We start from the raw sequence: 26,807 nt of genomic DNA, 5'->3' as shown, positions 1-26,807 counted from the left end.
TCTTCTCGGATAGTTGATTGCTTATCCATCCGACTAATCAACTTTCATGGAGCTTTTAGATGAAAGAACATCTAGATTATCTAGATTTTCATTTTTGGGGATAAGGGAAAGGGATTCAGATTCAGATTCAAAACAATTGAAACCAGAAAAAATCGAGTTGAATAAAAAGTTCAGTTTCTGAAGAACTATTAACTAAAAGTTTGCAAAGTTCAACGAAATAATTTCCTCTAGGTCTCTAATTATCTAATTATGATGACTTGCTAAACTTAATTATTGAACTTTATAATTAGTTAGAAGCTGCAGAGAAACGGGAGATCAAAATGTTATGAATTATCAAGAAATTTGATATTAGTTTCTTCCAAAAATCGAAATTTTTATATGAATCAGCTCAGAAGTTTGAGAAGTTTGAGCACAAGAGAAATGTCTCTTGGGGCCTGATCCGAAAATTAGTCTAAACCGAGTTATGAGGCTTCAAAGCGTCAAAAAAGGCAAAAAGGTATAATCTCCTCTTGAAGTATTTAAAGACAAGTCAGGAAAAACGAAAACCTGAAATAACGAAATACAAACATTTATTTTGAAAGGTCATATGATTCTTTTTTTTTCTGTAATATTCTTGAAGACTTGAATTCAGATATCATTGTTTCATAAATACAGCCAAAATTTTTTCTCCATTAATGCCATTTTCTACATTTTTGAACTGATTCAACGGAAAAAATTGAGCTCGGAAAAACAACAACAAACTGAAATTCCTGAACTTCGACCTACCACAAATCTCACCAGAAACCAAAAACTGCAAAAGTTATAACGACATATTGGGAAAAAGTGAGAAGAAGAAGAATGTATTATTCAATAATGTTTTTCTGATTCTCCAGAGATTTCTTACTGAAAAAGAGAAGACTGCACATGAAGATAAATATCAAGCAAATCAGATGATACTTGAATCCTTTTTTCGTAGAAAAAACATACTTGAAAAATCAAAGTTCGAAGATGAAAGATTCGAACATTTTCAGTTTTAATCAAACATACTTTAACAGTTTAAAAAACTGTAAAATTTCTTATTTCAAACCAGATTTCAATTTATTGAATTACACGAAAAAGAGAAAAATAAAACGTGAACTTTTAAACATTTTCCACGTGAGCTCCCATCGCCACCGACGGAATGAGCCGCCCATCTTGCCACACTTGCCACGTCACTCTCTGTCGATTTGTCCGATAGAAACGATCAGTTCAGCCAATTTCGAAAATTCCGAATCCTATTTAAATATTCAGCAAAACGTGCAGGATAATTATGTTCAATATGAACTCAATGCTTCTCTCTTCTCTACTTATTCTCCAATTCGTTGGTGTCAGCGGGGATAAGACTTGCGCTGGAAAGGAGGTTCAAGATCTGGATGATGATTGCACTAAGATTGAGAAGAATCCGTTGGTTTTCAAAGGAAATCAAGATGGTGAGTTCTATACTTTTCTGAAATCTGAAAACTGCTTGAATTTTCAGAAAAAATGGTCAGAGAAAAAGTAAAAAATATCAACTACATAGCCTCTGGAATTGAAGTGATCGAAACTGACCTTGAGACGTTCGATTATTTAAAGCACGTTGAGAGGATTCAAAATTCGAATGGTCCTGCAATGCTATTCAAGAAGAATAAAAATTTGAAACGACTGAATTTCACTTCTCTCGGAGAGTTGAAAGGCAAGGAGAAGGAGAAGGATATCGTTTTCGAAAACGATCACTTCGCAAAGGCATTTAGGGAGGAAACCGATTCGTAAGTTTCATCAATTTCAAATTTTAGCACGGCACGCTTCTTACAACCGCGCTCTACCGAAACCGAAGAAAACTGTGTGCGAAATTGAGAGACTCAGAGAAAAAGAGACATTTTGTTGCAAGGGGATTTCGGTGGAGCGCAGTTGTAGGAACAGTACCTAAGAAAACAAAAAACAACAAAGTTGTCCTAACATTTTCCCTATTTTCAGGTTCGATGACTTCATCAAATTGGAACTAATTGCTCGAAAAAGCCATTTGCGGAACAAAGTTTGTTCCAATGAGTTCTATCAGTTCAACAACAAAAAAGAAAGTTCCGACTCGCAGACAGGGGCAATCATCATGATTGTAATCGCGGTTATTTTCACAATCGTGGACGGGTTTCTATTTTGGTATTGTGTGAAAGAACGCCGTGCAAAGAAGGCTCGTGAGGAAAAGAAAACTAACAAGGTGATGACTGATGTCCCGATTGGAACAGACTTCGGACCGAGAACGCCAGCGAGTGGAACCACGACACCTTCCGCCACTATCGAAACACCAAAAGACAAGCATATTTAAGGAAAACCCAACTGTTTCTTTGTAATTTTCTTTATTGTAATTGCTTTTCAATTAATGGTTAGAATAAATGTTTTTGATGATTCTGAAAGTGACTGGGTTTTTTTTCTATCTTCGCACGAAATTCTTTCAATGCAAACCCATTACCATCAAGTCATCTGATAATAAACATACTTGTAGTCGGAAAGAGGTAAAAGAAACGGAAACAAACTGGTCTTGTCAATTAGCCCCGTTTTCCGCGGGGCTACTTTTATTTCTTTTCTGGTTTGTTCTCAAGCAAATGACTAGGTATAAAACCATCTCCGATACCCTCCAACTTCCAAAAAATGATCCGTTTAGTCACTTGTATCATCATTGCATCAGCTGCTTCCATCTTCGGATCTCTTTGTGTTTCTGTGTCGATTTTGGTAGGAATCAATGAGTTTCACAACGAAATTTTCGATGATTTGGGGGATTTCAGAGTGAGTTTTTCTCTGATATATTGAACCAATTTAACATCATTTGCAGGGATATTTTGACGACGCCTGGAAAACAATGCACGTTTCAGAAGGGAATTCGATGAGAATTCTAACGAGAAGAGATTTGGGAAGGGAAAGGAAGCAAGCTGGTTATGAATTCGATGGTGGCGCTTCTGTTGCTGGTGGCCAATCTCAACAATGCAGTGAGTTTATTTTCTTAAAATCACCCAAATCGATAAATTCTACCTTGAGACTGCGCCCAACCTACCTCCAATTGTCCACCAGGTCCCCCAGGTCCTATTGGATCTCCAGGAGATCCAGGAACACCTGGAGAACCTGGAACTGATGGTGGACCAGGAATGGATGCAATGCGTCAAATGGCTATGGAAGCCACCAATGGAGAATGTGTGAAGTGTCCGGCTGGACCACCTGGAGCTCCTGGACCAGATGGACCTCCCGGATATGATGGGCAGATTGGACTACCAGGAAAACCAGGGGATGGGCCAAATCCAGGACTTCCAGGACCTCCTGGCCCACCAGGTCCTCCCGGACCAGATGGACGTCCAGGTTGTGAAGGTAAAAGTGGAATACCTGGAGAGTTTGGACAACATTCCGTAAATCTTCCTGGTCCAGTTGGACCTCCCGGACCACCAGGCCCACCGGGTCCAGATGGTATTCCTGGAGAAAGTACACAAGGAGATCCAGGACAAGTCGGACCAATGGGAGCACCAGGGAATCCAGGAAAACCAGGAGATGAAGGGTCGCCAGGAGTTCTTGGAGATGATGGACAACCTGGGCAAGACGCGCAATATTGTCCATGTCCACCGAGAACACCGATTGGAGAAGGAGCCGATGAGAAGACCGATGGTGGCGGATATTTCTTCTTCAAGTCTTGATATGTTTTTAATATTTTTCAGTTTAATAAATTTTGTGATATTAACAACAACGAAAGAGAGAAGATAACAAAAAACGTTATTACCAGGAGACTCAACGGGAGCTAGAGAATGAAAGTTATTACAAAAGAGAGCATTTACATAACAGAATCAGTATTCAATGTATACCCAATCGTCTTTTTCTTCTCCTTCAGCACAATGATCCAACAAACATTTTCTCCGCGTCTCCACGTATTGATACTTGTCTTGAATTCTCTGTTTCAACGAATCCAAGTCATCGTCCTCTAACTTTCTCTCTAAAATCTCCGAAAGTTGTTCGGTTGCTGATTGCAAATCCTGTTGATTCGCTTCAAAGATGATTGAATTGAAATTCGGTTCGAGATAAAATGCGAAAACGTATGAATACATTAGAGTACGACGACACTGGGAGAGTGCATTCAACGCCTTCTGGAGGAATAGTACTTCCGGTTTGGAGAGAGCAAAGAACTCTTGAAGTTTGCTCATTTTCGATTTGATCTCTTCGCGGAGCTGAAAATATCTAACTAAATAACAAAACTCTTTTTATCACATAAATCTTACATTTTCCTCCAAATTCAAACTCTGTTGATGAGCCAAATAACGTCCGTTATAAAAAGCGTATCTCTCCAAGTTAGCCAGATGTTTCTCACGTTTTGAATCAGGATTCGGTTGGTATCTGGAACAAAACACTCAATATTACATCCATCAACTAAAACCCACTGATTACAATTCTGATGATTTCTCCAATCACCCATACACAGCCAACAGAATTCATATCGACAGTTTCTATTCGTGCAAGTCATATGATTGCATCCTCCGTTCTTCTCAATTGGCGCCTGGCATTTCGGACAATCTTTCGTATTCGAGAGAATCCATTTCGATGATTCTTGGTCATCCATTTTCAGCCAATGTGTCAAAATATGACAGCTGGCAGGTTCATGCGAGTCTTTGTTGCAAGAGAAACAGAATTGTGATCCGCATGAACAGGCGACATGTCGAATTGATGCATGCGGAACCTAGAAATTGAAATAAATACGTTTTTATTATACTTGTCAAGGCCCGGCTTCAAAATTCAAAAATTACCCTTTTTCCTATTTCTTTTTGTATTTTTTCAGATTATCATTAATGTGAAAATTTTTGCTGATTTTTTCAGAATTTCTTTTAATTTTAAATGATAGTCGAAAATTTGACTTTTTAGCGAAAAAATTCGAAAAAATTGAAATGTTCACTTTGGCGCCAAAATACCCGGGACTTCGGGCCGAGCTGGGCCTTGATGTGGCAAAAAGGACGGATGTTTTTCAGAGTTGTCTGCGTCTCTTGCCTTTTTCGAAAGTATAAATTGCAGGCACTTCTAGAAGCTGTTTTAAAGTAACGTACATGTACACCACCTATCAGAAAATGTCTCAAATTGGAAAAAGAAAGGCAATTCAGCGTATTTTGTTTGGTTTAAAGCTTCTCTTCACCTTGATAACCTTCTCGCAACCTGCTCCATGGCACCATTTCAGCAGTCTATTTGTGTCTACATAATTACTGACAACTGCTTTTCGATACATCGACATGACAGTTGGGTCATTGATGTAGAATGTGATCTGGAAACGAAAAACTATGAAAATGTGTCTTTCCGGCTGATAGAGTACCTGCTCCGGCTGAAAAAGCAGCGTACACTCGGGAGCCATACAACTAATTTCAGTCTCTCCATCAACAATCTTCTGAGTCAAATATGAATTCCAGCATCCAATACAGTATTGATGGTTGCAAGAGAGACCAGTAAGCACGGATTCGTCATCAAAACAAATAGCGCATTGCGTGTTTTCTTCAGATGGAAAATCTTCAGGATCACTTGGAATCACGTTTTGGTTCATTAGAAACTCGTTGGTATCATCACTTCCGTAGAACTTTTCCAATAGAGTTTCTTTGTTCCATCGGAATTTTTGAAGCAAGTTCTGAGAGATTCCAGTGCTGACTTCAAGAATAGTCTCAACATCTGAGATTATCTCTTTCATTTCCGATTCCAGTTTATCGAGGGAGAGAATCTGAATGAAGAGAGTTAGGGATAAGTAAGCCCAATGAATAATCTTACTTTGAAACTCATTTTTCAGTTGTTAGAATTTAAAAAGTCTCATATATAAGAAAGGGGGCTTATGAGAGTGAGAGAGAAACCAATATTTAGTGTGAGGAAGAAAAAAATGATAACGCGAAGACGCAGACGATAAAGTTCTTTCTGCCATCGCTAGTGGAATAACGAAGCATTCAATAGAAATTGTTTATTTTGTACACAAACCAACCTTGTTATTCTTTAAATAATCTGTATCATTGTCGCATGATTCAAGGCATGCATCGTTCTCCTCTTCTTCATCTTCTTCATCTGCCACACCTTCTGATTCTTCATATTCAATCTCCTCATTTGTTTCTTCTGTTTCTCCCGCCTCATCCCGACTTTCTTCGACATTCATTGCATCTCCCATACATTGTCTGAATAATTAAATTGCGCATTTAGCAGTTATTGTAATAAATTCTTACCGATCGTCCGTTTTTACTTTTTGAACTCCATGCCAGTTTTCACCGAATGTCGAGTCAACCGGCAGACCTTCGTTCTCCATATTTTCAGTGTTCATTTTGCTATCTGCAATACAGAATAACAAGTGAAGGACAGCATCAAATGTTGATAACCAGCCGCCGAAAAAGGAGTGAGCAAGACGAAAAAGCGAGCGACTACGGTACGCGAGTGTGCAAACACGTTGCGTACTTTTTTAACTACCGTAATACTGAAGTAAACATGATTTTCCAGATGGACAACACTGCTTTCTTGCTTTCTTGAATAGCTTTATTTTAAAATGAATATCAGATTCAGTTCAGTACAATATCATTAGTAGGAAGGGAGTACATAGTAAGAGAAGCCATGATATAAAAAAGGTAAGCTTCAAAACAATAATAAACAATAAAACAACACGATAAGGAAGTTTTTTACATTTCAATAAATTTGTGCTCATCAAATGTCCAATTATCATTCTTAATTTCTTCCGCACAGTTTTTCAAGAGATTAATCCGTTTCTTCACTGCACTTTCTCCCATTTCTTGAACTATCTTTTTCGTCTCAATCGAATCGTCCACCTCCTCCAACTTCAAAAACTTCTCCAAAAGTTTGGCGCTGTCAGTTTGGAGATCTTCACGAATTTGTTTGAAAATGTTCGCATTGCACTTCTCATTGAGATAGAATTCAAGAACATACGAGTACATCAGAGTTCGGAAACAATCTAGAAGTTTGCTCAGCGTTTCTTGAAGATATTGTGTTTTGGTTTCTCTCGATTCGATTTTTTCACGAAGCTGAAATTTTGTGTATTTTAATAGCAAGTTATCGTAGGTTCTTACCGCTTCCTCCATTTCCAGATTCTCTTTTTGAGTAGTGAACAATTCATGATAACGACTGTATCTCTTGAAATCTGATACTAGTTTTTCGTGCTTTTCGTTAAGAGGGAGTTCGAAGCTGAAAATGTTGTCAATTTTTTAAAAATTCCAGTAAGAAAACTAACTCTTCGCAATCATAATGTTCACCAACCCATTCGACTCCACAATACCAACAAAATTGTTGTCGGCATTCCTCATTCAGACACCAAACACTGCCAGTTTTCATGTCCTCTTTATCATCAGGTTGGATTAGATGTCCGCACTTTGGGCATGGTTTCGATTCGAATATTATCTTTTCCAATGAATCGCGCTGGTTATTTTCCAACCAATGGCTCAGTAGATCACAGGGAACTGGGTCATGAGGTCCCCGATCACAAGAGAAGCAGAATTCCATTTGGCAGGAGCATCGGACGGTCCTGATATCGGCGTAGTCGACCTGAAATGCCAGAAAATGAAAGAATTAATAAGATATTTAAATTATATTCACCTCAATGGCTCTGGTACATCCTCCGTTTGGACACCATTTGAGATATCGGCTTTTTGTCACATAATCATTTATCATGGCTTGACGATCATTGTGTTCAGAAGTTTGAGAGACGTCTTCAACACTTTTGAGTGCATCTTCTCCAGAATATCCTTCTTCCAAAAGTCTTTCTTTGTCGTAATTGTACTTTTGAAGAAGTTTCAAACATTGCTCATCGCTTAACTCGAAAATAACTGCCACGTTTGAAATGAGCGTTTTCAGCTTCGATTCGAGCTGTTCGGCATTGAGACTCTGAAAAATAAAAAATTAAAATTTCGCACAAAGGTTCACCAGCTTACACGATAGTCTTTTCCATAATCTTTCTCTTCGTTTTCATGTTCTTGACAGTCGTTCTGCGACATTTTCTATAACAATGAATTTCCGTAATAAAAGAAAAGGAAAAATACAGATGAAGGTTTTTTTCAGTTTTTGAACTTTAAAATAATTGAATCGCAAGAAGAAAAAACAATCGTTGAGAGGGAGAAACAACACGTTGTAAGTGAGAACACAACGAAAAGAAAAATGAAATTTAAGGGTGAGGAAGCGAAGAGCGACGAAAGAGGGCGTCGATGACTAATGCTTCTCTCTCTCGTCTCACGCTCTCTTCTGTCCACAATTCGATTTTCAAATGAGAAACACTCCGCTCACCGACAAAACTATATTCTATTGTGTGATTGAGATTTCATTTAAAAATACAATGGTAAATCGAGGTTTCAAAAACGTGTGACAACGAGTCAAGGAACCAGTAATGAAATACAATGACAACGATGATAGGAGAGGAGAAATTATCAATATATTACAATATAGCACAATTATGAGAGTAGGAAAAGAATGACTAGAACCGGGAACTGAATTCACATCTCAATAAATTTGTGCTCATCGAATGTCCAATTATCATTCTTTATTTCTTCCGCACAGATCATCAAGAGGCTGTCTCGTTTCTTCACTGCATTTACACACAAATCTTGCATACTCTTTATTGATTCTTCCGAATAATCATCCTGCAGGTCCACGAATGCTTCCAGTAGTTTGACACAATCGTCTTGAAGATATTTTAGAGTTTGTTCGAGAGTATCCGTATAGGATTTCTCATTGAGGTAAAACTCCAGAACATACGAGTACATCAGAGTTTTGAAACACTCCAGAAGTTTGTTTAGCGCTTCTTGAAGATATTGAAAAAGGCTATCTCGAATTTGGTCGCGGAGCTGAAATTTTTCATTTGGTTTGAGGATTAGAACCAAGTTTGCTTACTATTCCCTCCAACTCCAGGTTTAATCTCTGTTCCTCGAACAATTTATGATAACGAGAATATCTTCTGAAATCCATCTCCAACTTCTCACGCTCGTAATCAAACGGTCGTTCATAACTGGAAATATTGTTTTCAATAAGTTGAGACTTTCAATATAAACTGACTTCTGGCAATCGTAGTGAACTTCATCTGATAATACGCCGCACCGCCAACAAAATAGAGAATGGCATTCCACGTTCGGACACATCACACGCCTCCATCTTTTCGATTTTTCGTTTTCATTTTGAACACGAACTCGGCACTTTGGACATGGTTTCGATTCGCACATGATCATTTTCAGTGAATCATGATTGTCATTTTCCAACCAATGAGCCAGTAGATAACAGGGGACTGGGTCATGCGGTGCCCGATCACAAGAGAAACAGAATTCAAATGAACACAAACATTTGACAGTGCTAATTTCAGCGTATTCAGCCTGAAAGTTCAGTAAATAAATTATCCACTTTAAAACGTTGATTTACCTCAACGGCAAGGGGACATCCATCTCTTGGACACCATTTCAACGAAGTGCTCTTATTCACATAATCGTTGATCCATGCTTGACAATCGGAAGATTTAGTTGAAATATCCAAATTTCCGAAGCTATTTCGAAGATCTTCAACTATTCTGAGAGCGTCTTCTTTAGTATATCTTTGTTCCAGAAGCACATATTTGTCATATTCGTATTTTTGAAGAAGTTTCAGAGACTGTTCATAGCCTAACTCAAGCACATCGTCGACGTCTAAAACCAGTTGTTGCAGATTTGATTCCAGCTGCTTGAGAGTCAGAACCTTAAAAGAATACTTGTTTTAGACACAACAAGAAGCCTCCTGCCTACCCGATAATTTTCCTTTTTGAAAATTTCCGCAACCACGCTTTTAAACGTTTCCTCTGGATCTGAATGATTCCCAAATGAATCATTTTCACTCATTTCTTCTTCATCACCGCAATCTTCGTATGAAATGAAATCAAACGATTCGTCTTCGTTTGAAACGAAACTAAACGATTCGTCTTCGTCTTCAGACTCTCGTGGATTATTGTTCTCGGTGGGAAGCATGTTTAATTCTGAAAAATGCTTATGAAGTTGCTATTCAATACATTTTTATGGCATTAAATTGGCAAAAAAAATGGAAACAGTCATGACGAAAAGAGAAAATTCCAGCTGTTAATCTTCAAACTCCAGGAGTTCGCGCGCTGGTTACGGTAGGAAGTTCCCGCAAACACACTGCGTACTTTGGCAAGTACCGTAGTTTCTGATTAAGTTTTCTGAAGACCATTTTACTCAAATTTGAGCTAAACTTTTGAGTGTGAGAAATGATGAAAATTGTTGGAGTTTCAAAATCTGAAATTGAAAACCGGACATCCATACAAATGGGGAAGTAAACAGCTGTCGCTTCTTTTCAGATAAATCATCCATCTCTCACTTCCAGATAATCTAATGAATCATGACGATACATCTCTGCAATTGCAGAAATCTCATTGATATATCCCCTAATCAAATCATCTTTTCCCCGTATCAAAAGTTGTTTTTATTGTTAGATCATCAGAATTGATAAGGCTAACTGGTATCTCTCTTATCTCTTCTCGCCCCTCAAATACAAAGTTGTCGATGGGTGATCAAGTTTATCACAACTGGATAGTTAACACTATAAAAGTGAACCATCGGATAGAAAACAATCAGCTTTTTCTTCTCAAAATGTCTCAAGCTATTCTGGGAGTGGTGACTACGGTCACTGCAGTGTCTGTTGTCACTGCAATCATTATCTCTGCTTCAATCCTTATTGATATTAACAATTTCTCCGATGAAATCTCACAAGATTTGGTTCAATTCCGTGGACATTATGATGATGCATGGAGAACAATGATGGTTAACGAGGGAATGAGAGGATTGGTTGCAAGAAAGGCAAGACAAGCTGGATATGCTACTGGAGCAGCTGCTGAGCAACAGTGCAGTGAGTTAGAAAATTTAATAATTCATATTCACTTTCCTTTGTAGACTGCGGAGCCCAAGCCGCCGGATGCCCAGCTGGACCACCAGGACCAGCAGGAGAAGACGGAACTCCAGGAGAGCCAGGAACTGACGGAGAAGACGGTGGAAACGGTATGCCAGGAGTCGCTCAAATGGCAATGGACGTCAATGGAGGAGCCTGTATCAAGTGTCCAGCAGGAGAGCCAGGACCAGCTGGACCAGACGGACCTGCAGGACCAGCAGGACCAGCAGGAAACCCCGGAAAGGACGGAGATGCTGGAGCACCAGGAGAGGCTGGTCCACCAGGACCACCAGGACCACCAGGACCAGACGGAAAGGCTGGAGAAGCTGGAAAGGACGGAGAACCAGGAGCAGCCGGAACGAAGACAACCAACTCTCCAGGACCAGCAGGACCTGCCGGAGCTCCAGGACCACCAGGACCAGATGGAGAAGCTGGAGCCGGAAGTGGACCAGGACCAGCTGGACCAGCAGGACCACCAGGACCAGCCGGAAAAGACGGAGAGGCTGGAGCACCAGGTAAAGATGGAGATGCTGGAGCTGATGGAGCCCCAGGAAGTGATGCTGCCTACTGCCCTTGCCCACCAAGATCTGCTGCTCTTGGAGCCGGAGGAGGTGCTGAACCAGCTGGAGCTGAGAAGGAAGCCGCCGCAGAGCCAGCTGCTGCTGAGCCAGCAGCCGCAGAGGGAGCCGGAGGAGGAGCCGAACCAGCTGGAGCCGAGAAAGCTCCAGACGCTGCCGCTGAGCCAGCACCAGCAGCAGAGGGAGCTGGAGGAGGTGAAGAGCCAGCTGGAGCTGCCGAAAAAGCTCCAGAAGCCGCTGCCGCAGAGCCAGCACCAGCTGCAGAGGGAGCTGGAGGAGGTGAAGAGCCAGCTGGAGCTGCTGAGAAGGCTCCAGAAGCCGCTGCTGCCGCTCCAGAAGCTGCACCAGAAGGAGCCGGAGGTGGTGGATACGATGGAGGAGCTGCCGAGCCACCAACCAATGGACAAGGTGGAGAGGCTGCCCCAGCTTACCCAACACATAAGAATATCTATTAATTTTGATATGTATTATTTATTGATTCTGCAATATTTCTATGTTTTTTTTTGTTTCTTTCCCGAATAAATATATTTTTTTACTTTTATTTTCATATTTAGAGCTCTTCAGAGATCTCTCTGCAGACACTGCAAAAGAAGGAGCCACGGTGCAAATGCGCTCTATTGACAATCAATTTTCTTTTCGAAATCGTTTTTGCTAAACAGCGCATTTTAAATATTAGTTTTTCCTGTAATTCTTGGCCACAAACATTAGATTTTATTTTCAGATCTCACCAAAAAATGACAGGAACCGAACGAAAATGCTTCCAAAAATACTATCCATCGGATTTTGATCCGTCCAAAATTCCACGTGGCTCTAAATCTGGTCCGAAACAATTCGTGCAACGAGTCATGGTTCCATTCAATATTCAATGCAATTCTTGCTCCCAACACATTTATAAAGGACGAAAATTCAATATGAATCGAGAGAAAGTTGAAGAAGAAACGTATCTCGGTCTGAAATTATTCCGATTCTATATGAAATGTCACAATTGTTTGTCTGAAATTGTGTTCCGAACTGATTTGGAGAAGTGTGATTATAAAATGGAACATGGAGCAACGAGGCTGTCTGAAGGAGGATCAGGGGATTTCAAACAAGAGGGTTCTGAAGATTCGGAAGACGTGCTGGATCCAATGACACTTTTGGAGAAAAGAGTGAAACAAAGTAATGTGGAAAGGAAGAAAATTGAAGAATTGGAGGATCTTCAGGAGATGAGAAACGGAAAAGAAAGCGTGGATGCGTTGGAGATTCTGAAAGCAGAAGAAGAGAAACAGAAGAACAAAGAGAAAGAAGAAGAAGATCGGATAGTAAAAGAGATGCTGAGTGGAAGAGTTAAGAAGACGTTGGTAGATTCTGGAGCATCCACATCGTCGCAAAAGCCTGCGAATTCACATGTGAAGAGGAAAATAGAGCAGAAAGATCGGTTCAATGGCTTGAAGCTTATCAAAAAAGCATCAGAATCCTCACCATCTGGACTCGAACTTGTCTCCGTTTACGATTCGGATTAATTTTTGTATAAATGTTCTATAAATAAATTAAAAATTTTCAATTTTCTTCAGAAATTATCCGAAATTAAAACTATGTCATGTATTTCGAGTAAATCGATTTAAAAAAAAACTAGTCGCACCAGCTCGCAATATAATCGAGAAGCGAGAGAAATTCAAGAGAAAAGAAACCGTACAAAAATCGAGAGAAAAAACAAGACTAATATTTACAAAATACATTATGAAAATGACTTTATTCATCATCTACTTTCTCTTGTTTCCATTCATTCCACCCATAATCATGACGAGTCGAATGAAGATGTTTAGCACGTCCATGTAGATAGACATTTGCCTGAAAATTATCAAAATTACCTCTTTAATAAAATAAAATGAAACTAAAAACAACACCCGAAAGGTGGAGTCGAACCACTGCGGCGCTAACCGCCTACAGATTTGAAGTCTGCACCACAGACCGCCATGGTTCATTCGGGCAACGCAGAGTGCTAGGTGACCAAATTTATATAGCGGTGTGTGTCATAGCAGCCGACATCTCCCGGGTTCCGCCGCTCACTATGTCAAATAGTGGAAGAAAAACTAGAGAGCAGGGGAATAGAGGAGACGCAGCGTGTTCGAAGAAGTGACAAAACTGGAAAAATACTTACGCGTTGATTGGATCGAAAGTTCTAATTTGGTATTCTCCACCATAGAATTGTGATTTGTGTGGATGATTCTCAGCTTGTTTGACAAGTCTTTGGGTATCATAGAGAAGGAAAGCAGAGAAAAGAATCAATCCTCCGTAGATCACAACCGAGGCGAGACTTGCTCCAAGAGCGGATCCAGGTGGCAAGAAGAAAGTTCCGATGTTAGCCATGAAAACGACACCGAATCCCATGGCAAGTGGTCCAGACATCATTAAGAATTTCTCAGATGGAGCAGTGATAGCAGTAGCGGAGAGTCCTCCAACAATTCCAGCAGTATACCAAGCAGCACGAGTGAGAATTGGACCTCCCATGAAGCAGAGTGGGGCGAGGACGGCTCCCATTACACCTGAAAAAGGAAACAAAACGTTTAGGATTTTCTGTGAACGCGGGCGACGACAGTAGCTTGCAATAACACTTACCACAATGAAGAGCCCATGCTAGATGTTTCACAAGTGTGCTGTCATAATCAATTGATCTGGCGAGCATTCCAGTACCAATCATTACAGCCATTGTACCGAAGAGAGACTGAAAATTTCTGTTTCAGCGTCAAGACAACTACATTCAGGCAAATACTTACCATAAGACCTCCACCAGCGGTCAATCTCATCAAAGCGGGACTTCTGGAGGCAGCGACTCCACTGACGGCAGTTAAAGCAATACTTCCAGCCAAATATGTGTAAGTGGAGCTGATTCTTTCTCGAACATATGTTGGCCAAATTGCACTTTTTTGGAGGATACTTTGTTCTTTTGAGATAAGTCCGTAATACATGAGGGCGGCAACTCCGAAAACTGATGCTCCAGCGAGAGCATATGTTCCGTAAAGGAATGCTGGAAAATGTGATGTTAGATTTCCACGAATAGAGACTTATTTTTTTGAAAATTGCCATGAAATGATGTTCTTATGCGATTTCAGTTCTTAAAATCCGAAAAAAACTATACTAAATCAAAACCATAATTTTCACTTTTTCTTCGAGCTTTTCATTGAAATTTTACGTATTTTTTTGATTATTTAATGCTTACGTTTTCCAGTAGTTGGCCCGAGAAGCCGTTCTTTGAGTGTTGGTCCGGTTTTCACTCCGAATCCCTGCAATTTTTCAATTCTGTAAGACCATTATCTAATTAAAAAACTCACTTGATTAATTCTGGAGCCGAATCCAGTTGGATTTCCTCCATACCGAGCTGATTTGACAGTTGAACTGGCGAAATATCGGACTCCTGAGGTGAGAGTCACCATTTTTGGAACGGTCATTGTGAGACGAGACAACATTTTGCGACTGGAATAAAGGAAAATAATGAGAGAGAAGTGATGATATTTGTTTATTTTTGAGAAAAGAAAGATAACTGAACATGAGGTCACGTGGATGAATGATGCAACAAAGGTTAGAGAGAGTTGCGAAATGGGAAAGTTCTGGAAGAATAATATGAAGTTACGAAGCAAAAACTAAAATTCTGGGAGAGAATGTGGAATTTCACAAAGAGTATAATTTTTTTCTCATAATATCCGAATAATTGGGAAATTTTATAACAAAAACTGTATTTTGATAGGTATTTTAATAAAAATTACATCAGTGGTCTTCAAAACTACCTCACTTCATTATGATAAATGTTTTCTGCTCGAAAATTGACCGAAAACATCAAAAACCAGAAAATTCTTTGTCACAAACAAAAACTTCTCTCGTGTCGATTTACGCAGGGTCGCACTTGGCATGCTGCCAGCCGCCGCCGCCCTACGGTAAGTGGGTTGTGGAGCGTGTCGGAGTGTATGCGAAGTGTATGGGGAGCGTCTTTTGATTTTGACGCCAGTTTTTGCTGGCCTAAACTTTTTTCCGTTTATTTTTCAGCAATTTGGATGAAATTTTTAATTTTTTCTCACGTAAAATCAATTTCACACAGAGAAATTCAAATTTAGATGAAGAAGTTTTCAACTCATTAAGGTTTCATCCTAAAATTCACGTTTGTTAAACTTTTTAGTACCTAATTTCAATTTTTGGCTCGAATTTATTTATTTCTCAATTTTCGCATAATCCTTGTTAAAATTAACTTTTTTGAATAATTTTCTCATCATTTTGTCTTAATCCGATATTTTAGTTGCTAAACTTATAATTTTCCAGAAAACATGGGTGCATACAAGTATATGCAAGAGATCTGGCGCAAGAAGCAGTCGGATGCTCTTCGCTACTTGCTCCGTATCCGCACGTGGCACTACAGACAATTGAGCGCCGTCCACCGTGTCGTCCGCCCAACAAGACCAGAGAAGGCTCGCCGTCTCGGATTCCGCTCAAAGCAAGGTAATTACTTCTGAAATAATCTTGATGTATTCATTCATGCCACAATGTCTGGGCAAGGTGCCCTGCACCCGCTTGAGCAACCTAATCCATTGATGGCTATATAAAATTCATTGAATAATCCCCGTTAAGTTAAATAGAACTTTTCGGTTTCATATCATTGAAACATTTCAAAACTAAAATTTAATTTATTTAGGATTCGTCATCTACCGTGTCCGTGTCCGCAGAGGAAACAGAAAGCGTCCAGTCTGCAAGGGACAAACCTACGGAAAGCCAAAGACCCATGGAGTCAACGAGCTCAAGAACGCCAAGTCTAAGCAAGCCGTCGCTGAGGTAAGAATTACATATATAAAGTAAAACGTTTTGGGCCACAGTGTCTGGGCAAAGTAGGCTGTTTTTAATAGTACTAACTTAATCCACTGTCGGCTATAGAGAAGCATTGTGTAATCCCCGAACTCCTTGTGGTGTATCGGATTCATGACATTGCGACAAGTAAATTTACCAATCTTGAATTAAGAAATTCCTGATTTTGACATCGTTAATCACTTATTTTCAGGGACGTGCTGGACGTCGTCTCGGATCCCTCCGTGTTCTCAACTCATACTGGGTTGCTGAGGATTCCACCTACAAGTTCTACGAGGTTATCCTGATCGATCCATTCCACAAGGCCATCCGCAGAACCGCTGATACCCAATGGATCACCAAGCCAGTCCACAAGCACCGTGAGCAAAGAGGACTCACATCCGCTGGACGCAAGTCTCGTGGACTCGGAAAGGGATGGCGCTTCTCAGCTACTCGCGGAGGATCTCAAGCCAAGAACTGGAAGAGAAAGAACACCAAAGTTTTCCACCGCAAGCGATAAATCTTGTTATGTTTTGTTTTGGACTTGTTCCGATAATGAAATGGTTGTTTATAAACCAATTGTTATATCTTTCATACCTTTAAAATGTGTACTATTATTTATCTTCATAGAAGTTTCAGTATTAATGAAAAGAGTTATGAGCACATTGAGCGAAGGTCCAGTGGCTCGCCTTCTCCGTGAGAAGCTGTCAGCTTCATTTCAGGTATTTCCGGATATTATTAGCTGCTCTGGAACGTTCAATTTTAGCCAAAACATCTCGAAGTCGAATGTGAAAGCCACCTGCACAATGTGCCAAAAGGAGCAGAAATGCACTTTCGAGTGCAAGTTGTCAGTGATGCCTTCGAAGGAAAACGTGTCATAGAGGTCAGTTGAATAAACAAGGAAGTGTTGATGTCAAGATAAATTCAATTCCGAAGAGCAATAAAGCCTCATGCACTGGAAAATTCATTACAGAGAAAACATAAACAACGTTAGAATTTCAGCTAAATCACGTATCAAATTCTCATTTTCAGCGACATCGTTTGGTGAACACGTGTCTTGCGGAAGAGTTGGCCACTTCAGTGCATGCTCTTCGAATTGATGCGATTCCGACAAGCAAATGGGATGGACAGAAGCAAGAGGAAAGCCCGACGTGTCGTGGAGGATTCGGAAAATAATTCGTTGTAAATAGAGAAGATCCAGAGGAATAAAAGAAACATTTTATTTGATTTTTTAATGAGAAATTGAAGAAAATCATCAAAGTTATCGTTCTCTTTTCATGGAACCACAGATACGAAAAACCGCATGACAGTAGGGGAAAAAACTCGAACTAGTATTGTATTATACATTCCGGGAACAAGAAAAAAAAAGAAAAGTGAAAGCAGAAAAACAAGTGAAAAGAGGATTGATTAATTTTGAATCAAAGCATGATCTCCGACATATTGAATGGATTGAATCGTTGAAGTTCTTCACGAAGTTTATCTGGAATTATAATGAAATTATAATACAGTCTGCCGGAGAACATCTAAATTACCTAGAACTTCATCGGATGTCTTCTGTCCAACGACTGTGTGCTTTCGCTCGACAGTCTGGTGTTGTGGAGCACGGAAAGATTTGAAATATGGATGACGGAGAAGATCACGGGCGGTTTGGCGGCCTTCCAGGAGTTGGAAGAGAAGGGAACGAGCGTTGAAGTCTGAAAGGATTCAAAACTAAAAACCAGGAGTTCATTCTCAATTTTTACCTAAAAGTCCCGAGTCTCTGCTTCCCTCAAGCACGAGTCTCCAATCAATATCCTTATGATTTCTGGACTTGGAAAACTTGAACATTTCCTCTTCGTTCATCAAAAAACGTGAAACAATGGCACCGATTGAGAGCAGGTCGTCTGGAAATAACACGACGATGACTTTTTGACCCGGAATAGAAGAGAGAAAAGGGCAATTACCTCGAAATCTTTCATCCAAATGCTCGGAGGAGTCATCGCTTTTTCCGTAGGAAGAGAGACGAAGTTCCGCGTCAGTGTTGACATAAATCGTGTTGAGTGTAAGATCCTGGAAAAATGAAGTATTTTAAGAGCTAAGAAATCGGAAGTTTTTGAGATGAAAATTGCAGAGTTTTTCACTGGAATACGGTGAATTTTGTTTGCAGAAAAGGCTTTCACAGTATACTGCAGTAACAGAAGCAAACTAGTTTTGCCTTTCAACTGCAATTTCTGTTTGAAAAAGCGGAAATTAGCATAAATTTCCGATTTCCCACCAGTAAACAAGCATGTTTTCTAGATTTTCGATCATGTTTCTTCCTCTTTTCTTCATTTTTCAAGAATAGTTTCCGGGAAATCAAGAAGACTCTCTTACCCCATGTGCAATTCCATTCTGATGCATCATTGCGACGGCAGCCAAGACTTGATGAGTGATCTTGGCAACCACGAAATGAGTTAATCTCTCTTCAACAATATCACTCAATCGTCCATCCATCTGTTCAGAAACTGTATACAGAGTAGAATCCACCTCATATGCTTCAGAAATTGGGAGGATGTTTGGGTGGGGAAGTAGTCGACACAATATTATATTTCTGTATTCTTTACGAGCTGTGGCTGGGTCTTGCAACGATATTTTACGGATTGTGACGTGTTCACTCTCGAGGAGATCTGTTGCAGAGCAGGATGCAAATGTAGTACGAGTACTTGTTCCAGGAATCAACTCGATGGCTTCGAAACGTCGGGGAAGTAGAAACTCCTCTCCGGAGAGAGAAACCTGGTCGAATAGAGACCATGATACCTTCTTATTCGGGGATCTGGATGGGGAACTCGTGGGGGAACTGAAACTGAAAATGAATTATTAACATGTTTCCCCGAGAGCTAGATGCTTACTTTGCTCTAGAAATCTCGCTTCCATCGTCGCTGGTTTTCGCAGGAGAGTGTTCCAGAGAATCTGGGATTGATGAGGTTTCATCGTTTGGATTGTTATATGGAGAGAGTGCAGCGAGGCGAAGTTCCTCGGTTGTAGACGTGGATGATGGGGAGGATGATCCTGGCAGACGGAGCCATAATGGGTTTCGGCGGGGCATTCTGGAATAGTGAGGGGCTGGTTTAGATGGAGAAGGACGATGGGAACGGAATCTGCGGAGTAAAATGCAAAATTCTTATGAAAGGAGATCAAATAAACATTCGGATCAAATGCAGAGAGGAAAGGAAAAAGTTGCAATGCATTTTTCATTACTCGTGACATCTCCTCGGGTTGCAAACAAGAAGAAAAAATGAAAAAAGGAAAAAGAGGGGATGTGGTTTATTTCGGGTCAGATAGATGGGGAGTGGATGAGCTGAACACTTGAAGATTTATGAGGCAGATGATGAGGGGAGCAACGAAGAGAAGGGGCGGAGCTTAGCCGGAAATAGTAGGAGGCTGTTTTTTGGGTCGATGATAAATAGAAGGCGGTGGTTTTTGGTGGTTTTGGTAAAGCCAGTACGATACAGTACTGGCCAAAAAGCTATCATATTTTGCCTTTTGTAGTTGTAGCAAGTTACGACAAAGTAATTTCTCCCTCAAATCGACCAATTTCATGGAAAAATAGTGCGTCACTCTCTAGGAAGTGCCGGTACAAAAAAGTTGTCAACTACAAAAATGGAGTTCTACTCTTGTTCTATTCGATCCCATAAAATGTTATTTTGTGGGGCACTTAGTTTTACTATGACACACTCTTAAAGTTGGGCGTTTTCAACTACAAAAGACAAAATATGATAGATTTTTGGCCAGTACTGTATGTCCACGATATGAGACTCTTAAGAAATCTCAAAGAAAAACTAATTAAAAAACCGAAAAAGTCATTTTCCAAGAACCCGACTCTCTGACGCAATTCTCAGGTACATGTCTATCAAAAACCGAAAAGTTCAAAAATTCATGAGATCCCAAAATTCAAAATTGACCAAGACCCAAAAAGAGGAAAATCTGACGTCAAGAGAAAACGAAAATGGAGCGAACCCTCTTATTTCTCGAGTATTCTAAAAATAGCGAGACGTTGGAATAAGGGGAATAGGGGTTCGTTTGCCTCTCTCTTTTTGCCTTTAGGCAGAAAATGCAAATGTACTGAAAAGAAGAGAAGAGGAGAGGGGAGGAGTCTATGGGAAGGACGTTCATTAGGATTCGGGCCTTCTTGGGAAACAAAAAAAAACAAGAAACATCTGGATTTTCAGGGGTCCAAACGATAAAAAACTGGATAAAAAAGGAAGCCAAATACTAGTAGTGTCACGTCACCCCTGATAAAAAGCGATCTGTTTTATCCTCAGATTGGATTAGTCGTTGAGATATTAATATAGATGATATGATGATATTTACAGCCAAAGTAAGATACATTACTTCTCAGAATATCTTGTTGACGTCCTCCCTTCGGCCAGGTTCACTGACGTCTTCTAGAAGAGGACGTGGTAATCCGAAAGGTCTCATTTTGATCGTCAGAGAGGATTGACCTACTTTTGATTAAATTGATCCCGGATCAAATTCATCACTTTTCGGGAGGAGCTCAAGAAAATCTCGGGGAAGTTTTTTGCTCCAAATGAATTCTAACCTAAATGCATTCTAAATGATTCTTTTACTTTTTTTAAGACAAAAAAGGGGAAATGTGTTAGGAAGTGTATGTAAGTGCAATAGGGAAGTGTCGGTTGCTGTGATTGACATCTCCTTCTTATTCTGCCTTCTTCTTATTCTATGTCTTCAACTTGTGTGACGTGGGGGGTATTATATGAGAAAGAAAACTTTGTGAGAAAGAAAACAGAGGTACACCATCAAAGAACAAAACTGAAATTTGGGTAGATTTCAGAAACGACCTGCTTCTGGACTCTGAAGAAGAAAAACGTTGTCCCAAAGGAAATAAGAAACCCATTTGAGTCGGTGGTGCACCACTGAACTTTAAAGGGACCCAATAACACAAAAAGTCAAACAAAGTAAGCAATGAAAATGAGCGAAAAAGGTTGAGGGGAAGGACATAGGATATTAAAGTGGGCGTGGCCTTTAGTTTCCACACAAAGGTAAACAAACTTGACGTGATGTTGAAAAAAGAAGAAGAAGAAGAAGTGGAAAATCTGCAAAATCTCTTTGCTTAAGCAGATCGGGGGATTATGGTGTAGGAGTTTCTTACTGTAGCATATGAAAAATGGGTGGAGCTTCATGTTGTGTGACGACACTAATTACCTCTGATTTTGTCTTCCCAATTTCCTAATCTAATTCAATTAATCTAATCTTCTAAATCTAAATCGGTCGCTATTTGTTATTTCCTTTTTCTATTTTTTTGTGATTTCCAGCCCAGTCTATGAGTTTTACCCACGCACCTCAAATTTTAAGAATGAGAGCCCACATGAAGTGGGAAAGGGGGAGTCGAATTTCAGAATTATAAGGCGAATGAGGGGAGGAAAAAGGGCGGCTTCTCCCCCACGTCTTCTGAATCATCGTCTTATTCTGAAATGAAGAAGGGGGGAGGTGTAAATGAAGAATAAGAAGAACAAAAGATGAGGTAGAGATATGGAGTTGATGACGTAGCTTAAACAACATTTTTCAATTCTAGACTTATAGAAAATCTGAACGTACTTATTTAGTATTTTATGTCTCTGTTTCCATTTATTTTCTTCGAAAGGACATTGTTTTGGTCTTTCGGGACCCCCTTTCCCAGTCTAGACAACAAAAACATCGTTATGCAAAAGAGATAGAATCCGTCTTTTTAAATGAGATGACTGGCGGATGAAAAACGGAAAAAATGTAGAGATTGAAGGTTAGAATATGTCCTGGAAACCACTTAATTGACCCACTTTGATGACTTGATTGACTAGTATTTGGGGAAGGAATATGGGTCAGTGAGCTGTGAGGAAATTGGAGAAGCTTTTTTTGTTTTGACGCCTTCTCGGGCGGGACATTCAATGGGTTTGGACTATTGGGGGGTACGGCTATTCTGGAAAGAGAAAAACAAAAAATAATTGAATGACCTGCGAAAAGTACGTCTCAAACATTAGTAAGTTCCTGGCAACAACATCTTTGGGTTGGGGGGAATTGAATTTTGAGAGAGCACAGAGAAACCAGACACTCTCGTTTCTCTGAGTCTCTCTGGGTATCAAGTAGAACAATCAAGTAGAGAATAGAGACGCAGAGAAGCTAGACTGTCTATCTTCTCTGTGTCTCTCTTTTCTCACAGAAACATTCAAACCGCTATATCTGATCGGGATAGTTAGCTATCAAAAAGTTTTCAACTACAAAAATAATCAGCATAAATTTCTCTACATTTTTTCAGTTAACATTTTTTTGAAATCTTTACTCCTCACAGAGTTACAACGTCTCAAAGATAACAGCTAGTTTTCGAGTTTAAAAGTTATCAAGATATCAAAAACAAAAAAATGCCCCCTTTTTCATTAGTTGATTGTTTTTTTTTCACTCATCGATGTTCAAAAAGATAATCGGTCTCAAGACGAAGACCACGAGTGCCGATAAACTGAATGTTCTTGTTCTTGTTCTATTTGTCATGATCATCTGAACTTAAACATCTTCAACACAAAACTCCAAAAATATCACCGAAATCCTTCAATCCTGCGCTCCTTCATTTCGAAATCAGAGATTCGTCATTATAATACCAGATTTAAATATTGTCAACACCAAAACCACCTACGTGCTTCTTTTAAACTTTCTGAGAGGGAAAACTAAAATTTCGAAATTTCATCTCTTCTTATGAATCAACTAACTGAATGCTCGATGACCTCAAAAACAAGATGAAACACGGATCTAATTTGTGATCATAAAGAAGAGAAGAAGACTTGAGCCTTTTTTGAGAGGAGGGTCAAAGTGCTCGACAGAGCATGAGGAATCAAAAAAGAAGAGGAAGAAATGTATGTGCACTTCATGAATTTTCTGGATGAAGATGTAGAGTTGAGAAAGATCGAATATTAGGTTTGAAGAAAAAGAGAAAGATTGTTTCTGCGCTCGTTCCTAATCATGAACTTCAACCCGTTGTAACTTCTGAGGGTGCTGAAATCTGAAAAAGTTGTCAACAGGAAAAATTTATAAAATTTGAAGAGCTACATTCTGATAGTTATCAACTTTTTTCTAGGTGTTTCAGCTGAAGAGATAATTCAGCTTGAAAGCAAATCGTTACAATCTCCAACTGAAAACCAAAAGAACACATATTCTCAAAAAAGGAAATGAGAGAGTCTAGTCGGAGATCGGAAGGCGTTGGCGAACCGAATCGAATCCCTTCCCTCACTGAAATTCAATTATCTTATTCTCCGTCCGGTGAGCCCCCCCCCCCCACCCAAAAAAACACTGAAAATGAGTCAAGTAGGTGAATGGAAAATTGAACATGTGATCAGAATATCAATGGGTTCACTCTCAAATCACGTCATACTGTTTTTCTAAACAATTTGCAAACGGGATTCCAAGAAGATGAAAATAGAGATATCCTACAGAACGGGGTGACCTTAAAGCCCCGCCTCCTTAGTACTGAAAAGTCATAAATCGTAGAGTAAAGTGAATATGAACCCCGTTATCTTGTGACTCTTCGAGTGTACGTGTTATCCGATCCAAAATATTTTTTTTCGGCTCGTGGCGAACAACACAAAGTTGTATATGTACATGCACATACTTGACATAATCGAAATTCGAGATTTTTGTGAATGGAGAGAATAAGTTGGACATCCGGATAAATATATAGACTATCGAGACACATAAGTTAGGAGGGAGAATCTGGACATCCGGACGTTGGGAAACTCAGACAGAACACGAAAACTTTTCAAAACTTAAACTTTTGTAACCCAATTCCTTCCAAAACACTCTAGTCTCCCAACCTCAAACTAAATAGAAAATTCTCTTGCAAAAAATACATATTCAAAATGAAAAAAAAGCTCTCCGAATATTGACAAATTTTGCCTCTCTTCTTTTCAACCGGGGATTGTATTTCGGAACAAATTTCAAAAACTAAAAATTTGAGAACTTTTGTTGAAAGGCAAGGAGAGGAAAAAAGTTAAAGTTCATTATGTAACATCATCTTTTCGAGTGGGGAGGAGGAAGGTTTCAAACAACTTTTTTGGTTGAAAGAAGAAGATGTTCACGTGAATGCGTAGATCACATTATGAGGGAGAAGGAGGTCAGAAGGAACATGTGATTAGGGAAGATCAAGGGTAATTATATCTAAATTAGGAAAAGACTGAAATAGATTGGAATTAACTTGAAAAACATCACGACAAGTTCCAGACATCAATTAGAAAATTCACTGGAACTTTGGAAATTCAAAAGAACCGAAAAACCTCAATTAAGCCAGAAAAGAAGTTCTGGAAGATAAACGGACCTGTCCTGTTTCGAGCAGGAAATCGGCACAAGTTTGGGTTGGACTGATCTGAAAATATGATATTGATTGAAAGATGTTATTAGCTGGGTACAGTTTTTTACAACTGCGCTCCACCGAAAAACCCTTAAAAATGTCGCATTTTCTCTAAGTCTCTCAATTTCGCACACAATTTTCTTAGGTTTCGGTAGAGCGCGGTTGTGAGAAGCGTGTCGTGCTATCAAGAGGAAACAAACTGAGAAACGAGAGTATCAAAAAATAAAAATATTAAGACCAAGATTTGAAACGGTAAAACATGAAGAAATTCAAAATCTGAAATTGTTTTTGAAGCTTCGAATTTATTATTTTTCAGATCTGACAAGTAAGAGCTGCCTAGACAATGAAAGTTTCAAAAAGTCATCGTCTAGACCTGAAAATACTCTGAAACCGTATGACTGTGAGTACATAATTACTTCCATAAACTCACTGTTTCCTGAATTTGAATACGTTTCTGACAGTAGAAAGTGAAATCATCCTTTTCTTCTTTTTCTTGAATTCAATGACAAAAAGCTTCTGCTCCCCACTTCTTATATACTACATGAAAGACTTCAAGCAGGATCAACAGGAGACTTTTTTGAAATAGAAATAAGTTGTTTCTCTCTTCTTCCCAACGGATTACTGGAATCCTTTCCCACCTACGACATGAAGATTTCAGCGAAAAAAGTTGGAAACAGCTTAAAATGTGGATCCAGTCTCTTCAGTTCTCATGATATTTTCAGTCTTGTCAATGACCTAGATTATCCTGTCAGCCCGGTCTTAAAAGTGACACCCAACAGCGAGGAGATTTTGCAGAAGGGGATAATTGCTTTTTAAAATCGGCAAAAATCTACTGGGGAATTTCAGTTGTTTTCCTGCGGTACTTGCTTGAAAAAGCTTATAACATCATATGTTTTCCATGATGCGAATATAAGGATGATTACTTTTTTTCGAAATGAAAATTTAAGAGTTAAGAAAAGATTAGCCTGAACAGTGACACCAGAAAGTGATCTTTAATCATTTGGAATTTTTTGCATCCAAACTGATTTAAAAAATTTGATTAATAAGATTTGGAAAAGGTAGAAGTTTGAGCAAAATTGTTACGCTGATTTTCCAACTTTCCACCAAAAATATTTTGAATGAGATCGTTTCTAATTATTAAAATTTCCAAACTTGAAATTTTGTACCGTCTCACTCCCATCTCGAACAGAACATAACAAATGTGAAACATGAAAAACTGGCCTCGCTGAAACATCACGCTGTTTGAACATCGATGCTCCGTGAGCCGTGAAGCAAAGAAATCATCCATTTTCTTCTCTGATTACGCACACACAATCCCCTCATACATTTGCATATTAATCGTGCCAGTTCTTGTCGAAAAAAAGGGAGAAAATTGGAAGAAGAAAAAGAAAACTCCGGAAATATTGGAGAGACATCCTTGTTTGTTTGAGGTTTCAGTTCTCGGGAAATAACAACAAGAGGAAAGAAAAGTGACCAAGGAAGGGAACACTTCCTTTTCTGGGAGATAAGGGAATTCGGGTTGGAGTTGACAATTGGAGTATTCGTCATTGAAACAGGTTTGTTGAAGAATCACCATTGAAAGTCATTCAGATATTAGTGGAAACTTTGAAACTGCGAAATAAAAAAATCCTATCATCATTTCTTTCAAAGTTGTCATATTTTATCATGGATCAGTCAACATCATTCCTATGAGTTTTACAGCTTTTCAGTGATTTTAATGGTTGAATACCCTCCGAGGCATTTCGGACCTGCGACGTTTCGCAACTGTTCATTTCGCAACTGTTCATTTCACAACTGTGACATTTCAGGCCCTTTCACTCAACATTTTCACGTACGCATTGCGGAACGTCGTAGTTGCAAAACATACGTGAGTTACGAAACGTCGCAATTGCGAAATGTCGTGGAGCCGTTGAATACAAACTAGAATGACTATTATGAATTGTCTATGAATAACAGGTATTTTTTTCGATTTCAAAATATCCTTGATTCAATCCATACAGCTAACAGGATTGTGTTCTTATCTAATAACTTTCTGAATCTAATTATGTTCCCCAAAACACATTTTTACAGATTATACTATTATACCAGCTAGTTGCACAGGAGCATATCGAAAACACGATTCAAAGTTTGGCATTTTCTTGAAACTGTAATTTTTATTCTGTATTCTGAAAGTTGATCATATCCGATTC

General features: G+C 39.3%; 11 protein-coding genes across 11 annotated transcripts; 6 read left to right on the top strand and 5 right to left on the bottom strand.

The window, feature by feature from the left end:
* Positions 1-1,306: 1,306 nt before the first annotated feature.
* On the top strand, positions 1,307-2,317 carry GCK72_015125 (uncharacterized protein; the record flags this gene model as incomplete). Its single annotated transcript, XM_003108588.2, has 3 exons — positions 1,307-1,448; positions 1,496-1,763; positions 1,972-2,317. 3 exons carry the CDS (start codon positions 1,307-1,309, stop codon positions 2,315-2,317), a joined length of 756 nt encoding a protein of 251 aa, XP_003108636.2.
* Positions 2,318-2,640: 323 nt separating this feature from the next.
* On the top strand, positions 2,641-3,668 carry GCK72_015124 (uncharacterized protein; the record flags this gene model as incomplete). Its single annotated transcript, XM_003108596.2, has 3 exons — positions 2,641-2,775; positions 2,822-2,975; positions 3,025-3,668. The coding sequence occupies 3 exons, from the start codon at positions 2,641-2,643 to the stop codon at positions 3,666-3,668; spliced, it is 933 nt and encodes a 310-aa protein (XP_003108644.2).
* GCK72_015123 (uncharacterized protein) lies at positions 3,146-6,298 on the bottom strand (the record flags this gene model as incomplete). The annotated part of the gene is made up of 8 exons (XM_053730645.1): positions 3,146-3,655; positions 3,834-4,193; positions 4,245-4,359; positions 4,404-4,699; positions 5,147-5,272; positions 5,321-5,716; positions 5,969-6,155; positions 6,204-6,298. The coding sequence occupies 8 exons, from the start codon at positions 6,296-6,298 to the stop codon at positions 3,146-3,148; spliced, it is 2,085 nt and encodes a 694-aa protein (XP_053585417.1).
* Positions 6,299-6,647: 349 nt separating this feature from the next.
* GCK72_015122 (uncharacterized protein) lies at positions 6,648-7,973 on the bottom strand (the record flags this gene model as incomplete). The annotated part of the gene is made up of 5 exons (XM_053730644.1): positions 6,648-7,007; positions 7,053-7,167; positions 7,214-7,524; positions 7,576-7,863; positions 7,911-7,973. The coding sequence occupies 5 exons, from the start codon at positions 7,971-7,973 to the stop codon at positions 6,648-6,650; spliced, it is 1,137 nt and encodes a 378-aa protein (XP_053585416.1).
* Positions 7,974-8,465: 492 nt separating this feature from the next.
* GCK72_015121 (uncharacterized protein) lies at positions 8,466-9,956 on the bottom strand (the record flags this gene model as incomplete). Its single annotated transcript, XM_053730643.1, has 5 exons — positions 8,466-8,816; positions 8,863-8,977; positions 9,025-9,335; positions 9,382-9,690; positions 9,738-9,956. The coding sequence occupies 5 exons, from the start codon at positions 9,954-9,956 to the stop codon at positions 8,466-8,468; spliced, it is 1,305 nt and encodes a 434-aa protein (XP_053585415.1).
* Positions 9,957-10,595: 639 nt separating this feature from the next.
* GCK72_015120 (uncharacterized protein) lies at positions 10,596-11,923 on the top strand (the record flags this gene model as incomplete). The annotated part of the gene is made up of 2 exons (XM_003088250.2): positions 10,596-10,851; positions 10,896-11,923. The coding sequence occupies 2 exons, from the start codon at positions 10,596-10,598 to the stop codon at positions 11,921-11,923; spliced, it is 1,284 nt and encodes a 427-aa protein (XP_003088298.2).
* A 279-nt stretch (positions 11,924-12,202) lies between these two features.
* GCK72_015119 (uncharacterized protein) lies at positions 12,203-12,970 on the top strand (the record flags this gene model as incomplete). The annotated part of the gene is made up of 1 exon (XM_003088251.2): positions 12,203-12,970. The coding sequence occupies one exon, from the start codon at positions 12,203-12,205 to the stop codon at positions 12,968-12,970; it is 768 nt and encodes a 255-aa protein (XP_003088299.2).
* Positions 12,971-13,210: 240 nt separating this feature from the next.
* GCK72_015118 (uncharacterized protein) lies at positions 13,211-14,914 on the bottom strand (the record flags this gene model as incomplete). Its single annotated transcript, XM_053730642.1, has 6 exons — positions 13,211-13,298; positions 13,609-13,993; positions 14,067-14,172; positions 14,225-14,475; positions 14,668-14,731; positions 14,780-14,914. The coding sequence occupies 6 exons, from the start codon at positions 14,912-14,914 to the stop codon at positions 13,211-13,213; spliced, it is 1,029 nt and encodes a 342-aa protein (XP_053585414.1).
* Positions 14,915-15,763: 849 nt separating this feature from the next.
* GCK72_015117 (uncharacterized protein) lies at positions 15,764-16,794 on the top strand (the record flags this gene model as incomplete). The annotated part of the gene is made up of 3 exons (XM_053730641.1): positions 15,764-15,935; positions 16,129-16,265; positions 16,489-16,794. The coding sequence occupies 3 exons, from the start codon at positions 15,764-15,766 to the stop codon at positions 16,792-16,794; spliced, it is 615 nt and encodes a 204-aa protein (XP_053585413.1).
* A 124-nt stretch (positions 16,795-16,918) lies between these two features.
* GCK72_015116 (uncharacterized protein) lies at positions 16,919-17,450 on the top strand (the record flags this gene model as incomplete). The annotated part of the gene is made up of 3 exons (XM_003088979.2): positions 16,919-16,996; positions 17,041-17,157; positions 17,307-17,450. The coding sequence occupies 3 exons, from the start codon at positions 16,919-16,921 to the stop codon at positions 17,448-17,450; spliced, it is 339 nt and encodes a 112-aa protein (XP_003089027.2).
* Positions 17,451-17,692: 242 nt separating this feature from the next.
* GCK72_015115 (uncharacterized protein) lies at positions 17,693-19,338 on the bottom strand (the record flags this gene model as incomplete). Its single annotated transcript, XM_053730640.1, has 6 exons — positions 17,693-17,754; positions 17,807-17,968; positions 18,017-18,157; positions 18,218-18,323; positions 18,627-19,095; positions 19,142-19,338. The coding sequence occupies 6 exons, from the start codon at positions 19,336-19,338 to the stop codon at positions 17,693-17,695; spliced, it is 1,137 nt and encodes a 378-aa protein (XP_053585412.1).
* Between the last annotated feature and the right edge of the window lie 7,469 nt (positions 19,339-26,807).

Source organism: Caenorhabditis remanei, chromosome IV (genome assembly GCF_010183535.1).
Source record: "Caenorhabditis remanei strain PX506 chromosome IV, whole genome shotgun sequence".
In the NCBI taxonomy this organism is placed as follows: Eukaryota; Metazoa; Nematoda; class Chromadorea; order Rhabditida; family Rhabditidae; genus Caenorhabditis; species Caenorhabditis remanei.
The sequence above is the reverse complement of the archived record's forward strand: the minus strand, read 5'-3'. Positions and strand labels throughout refer to the sequence as shown.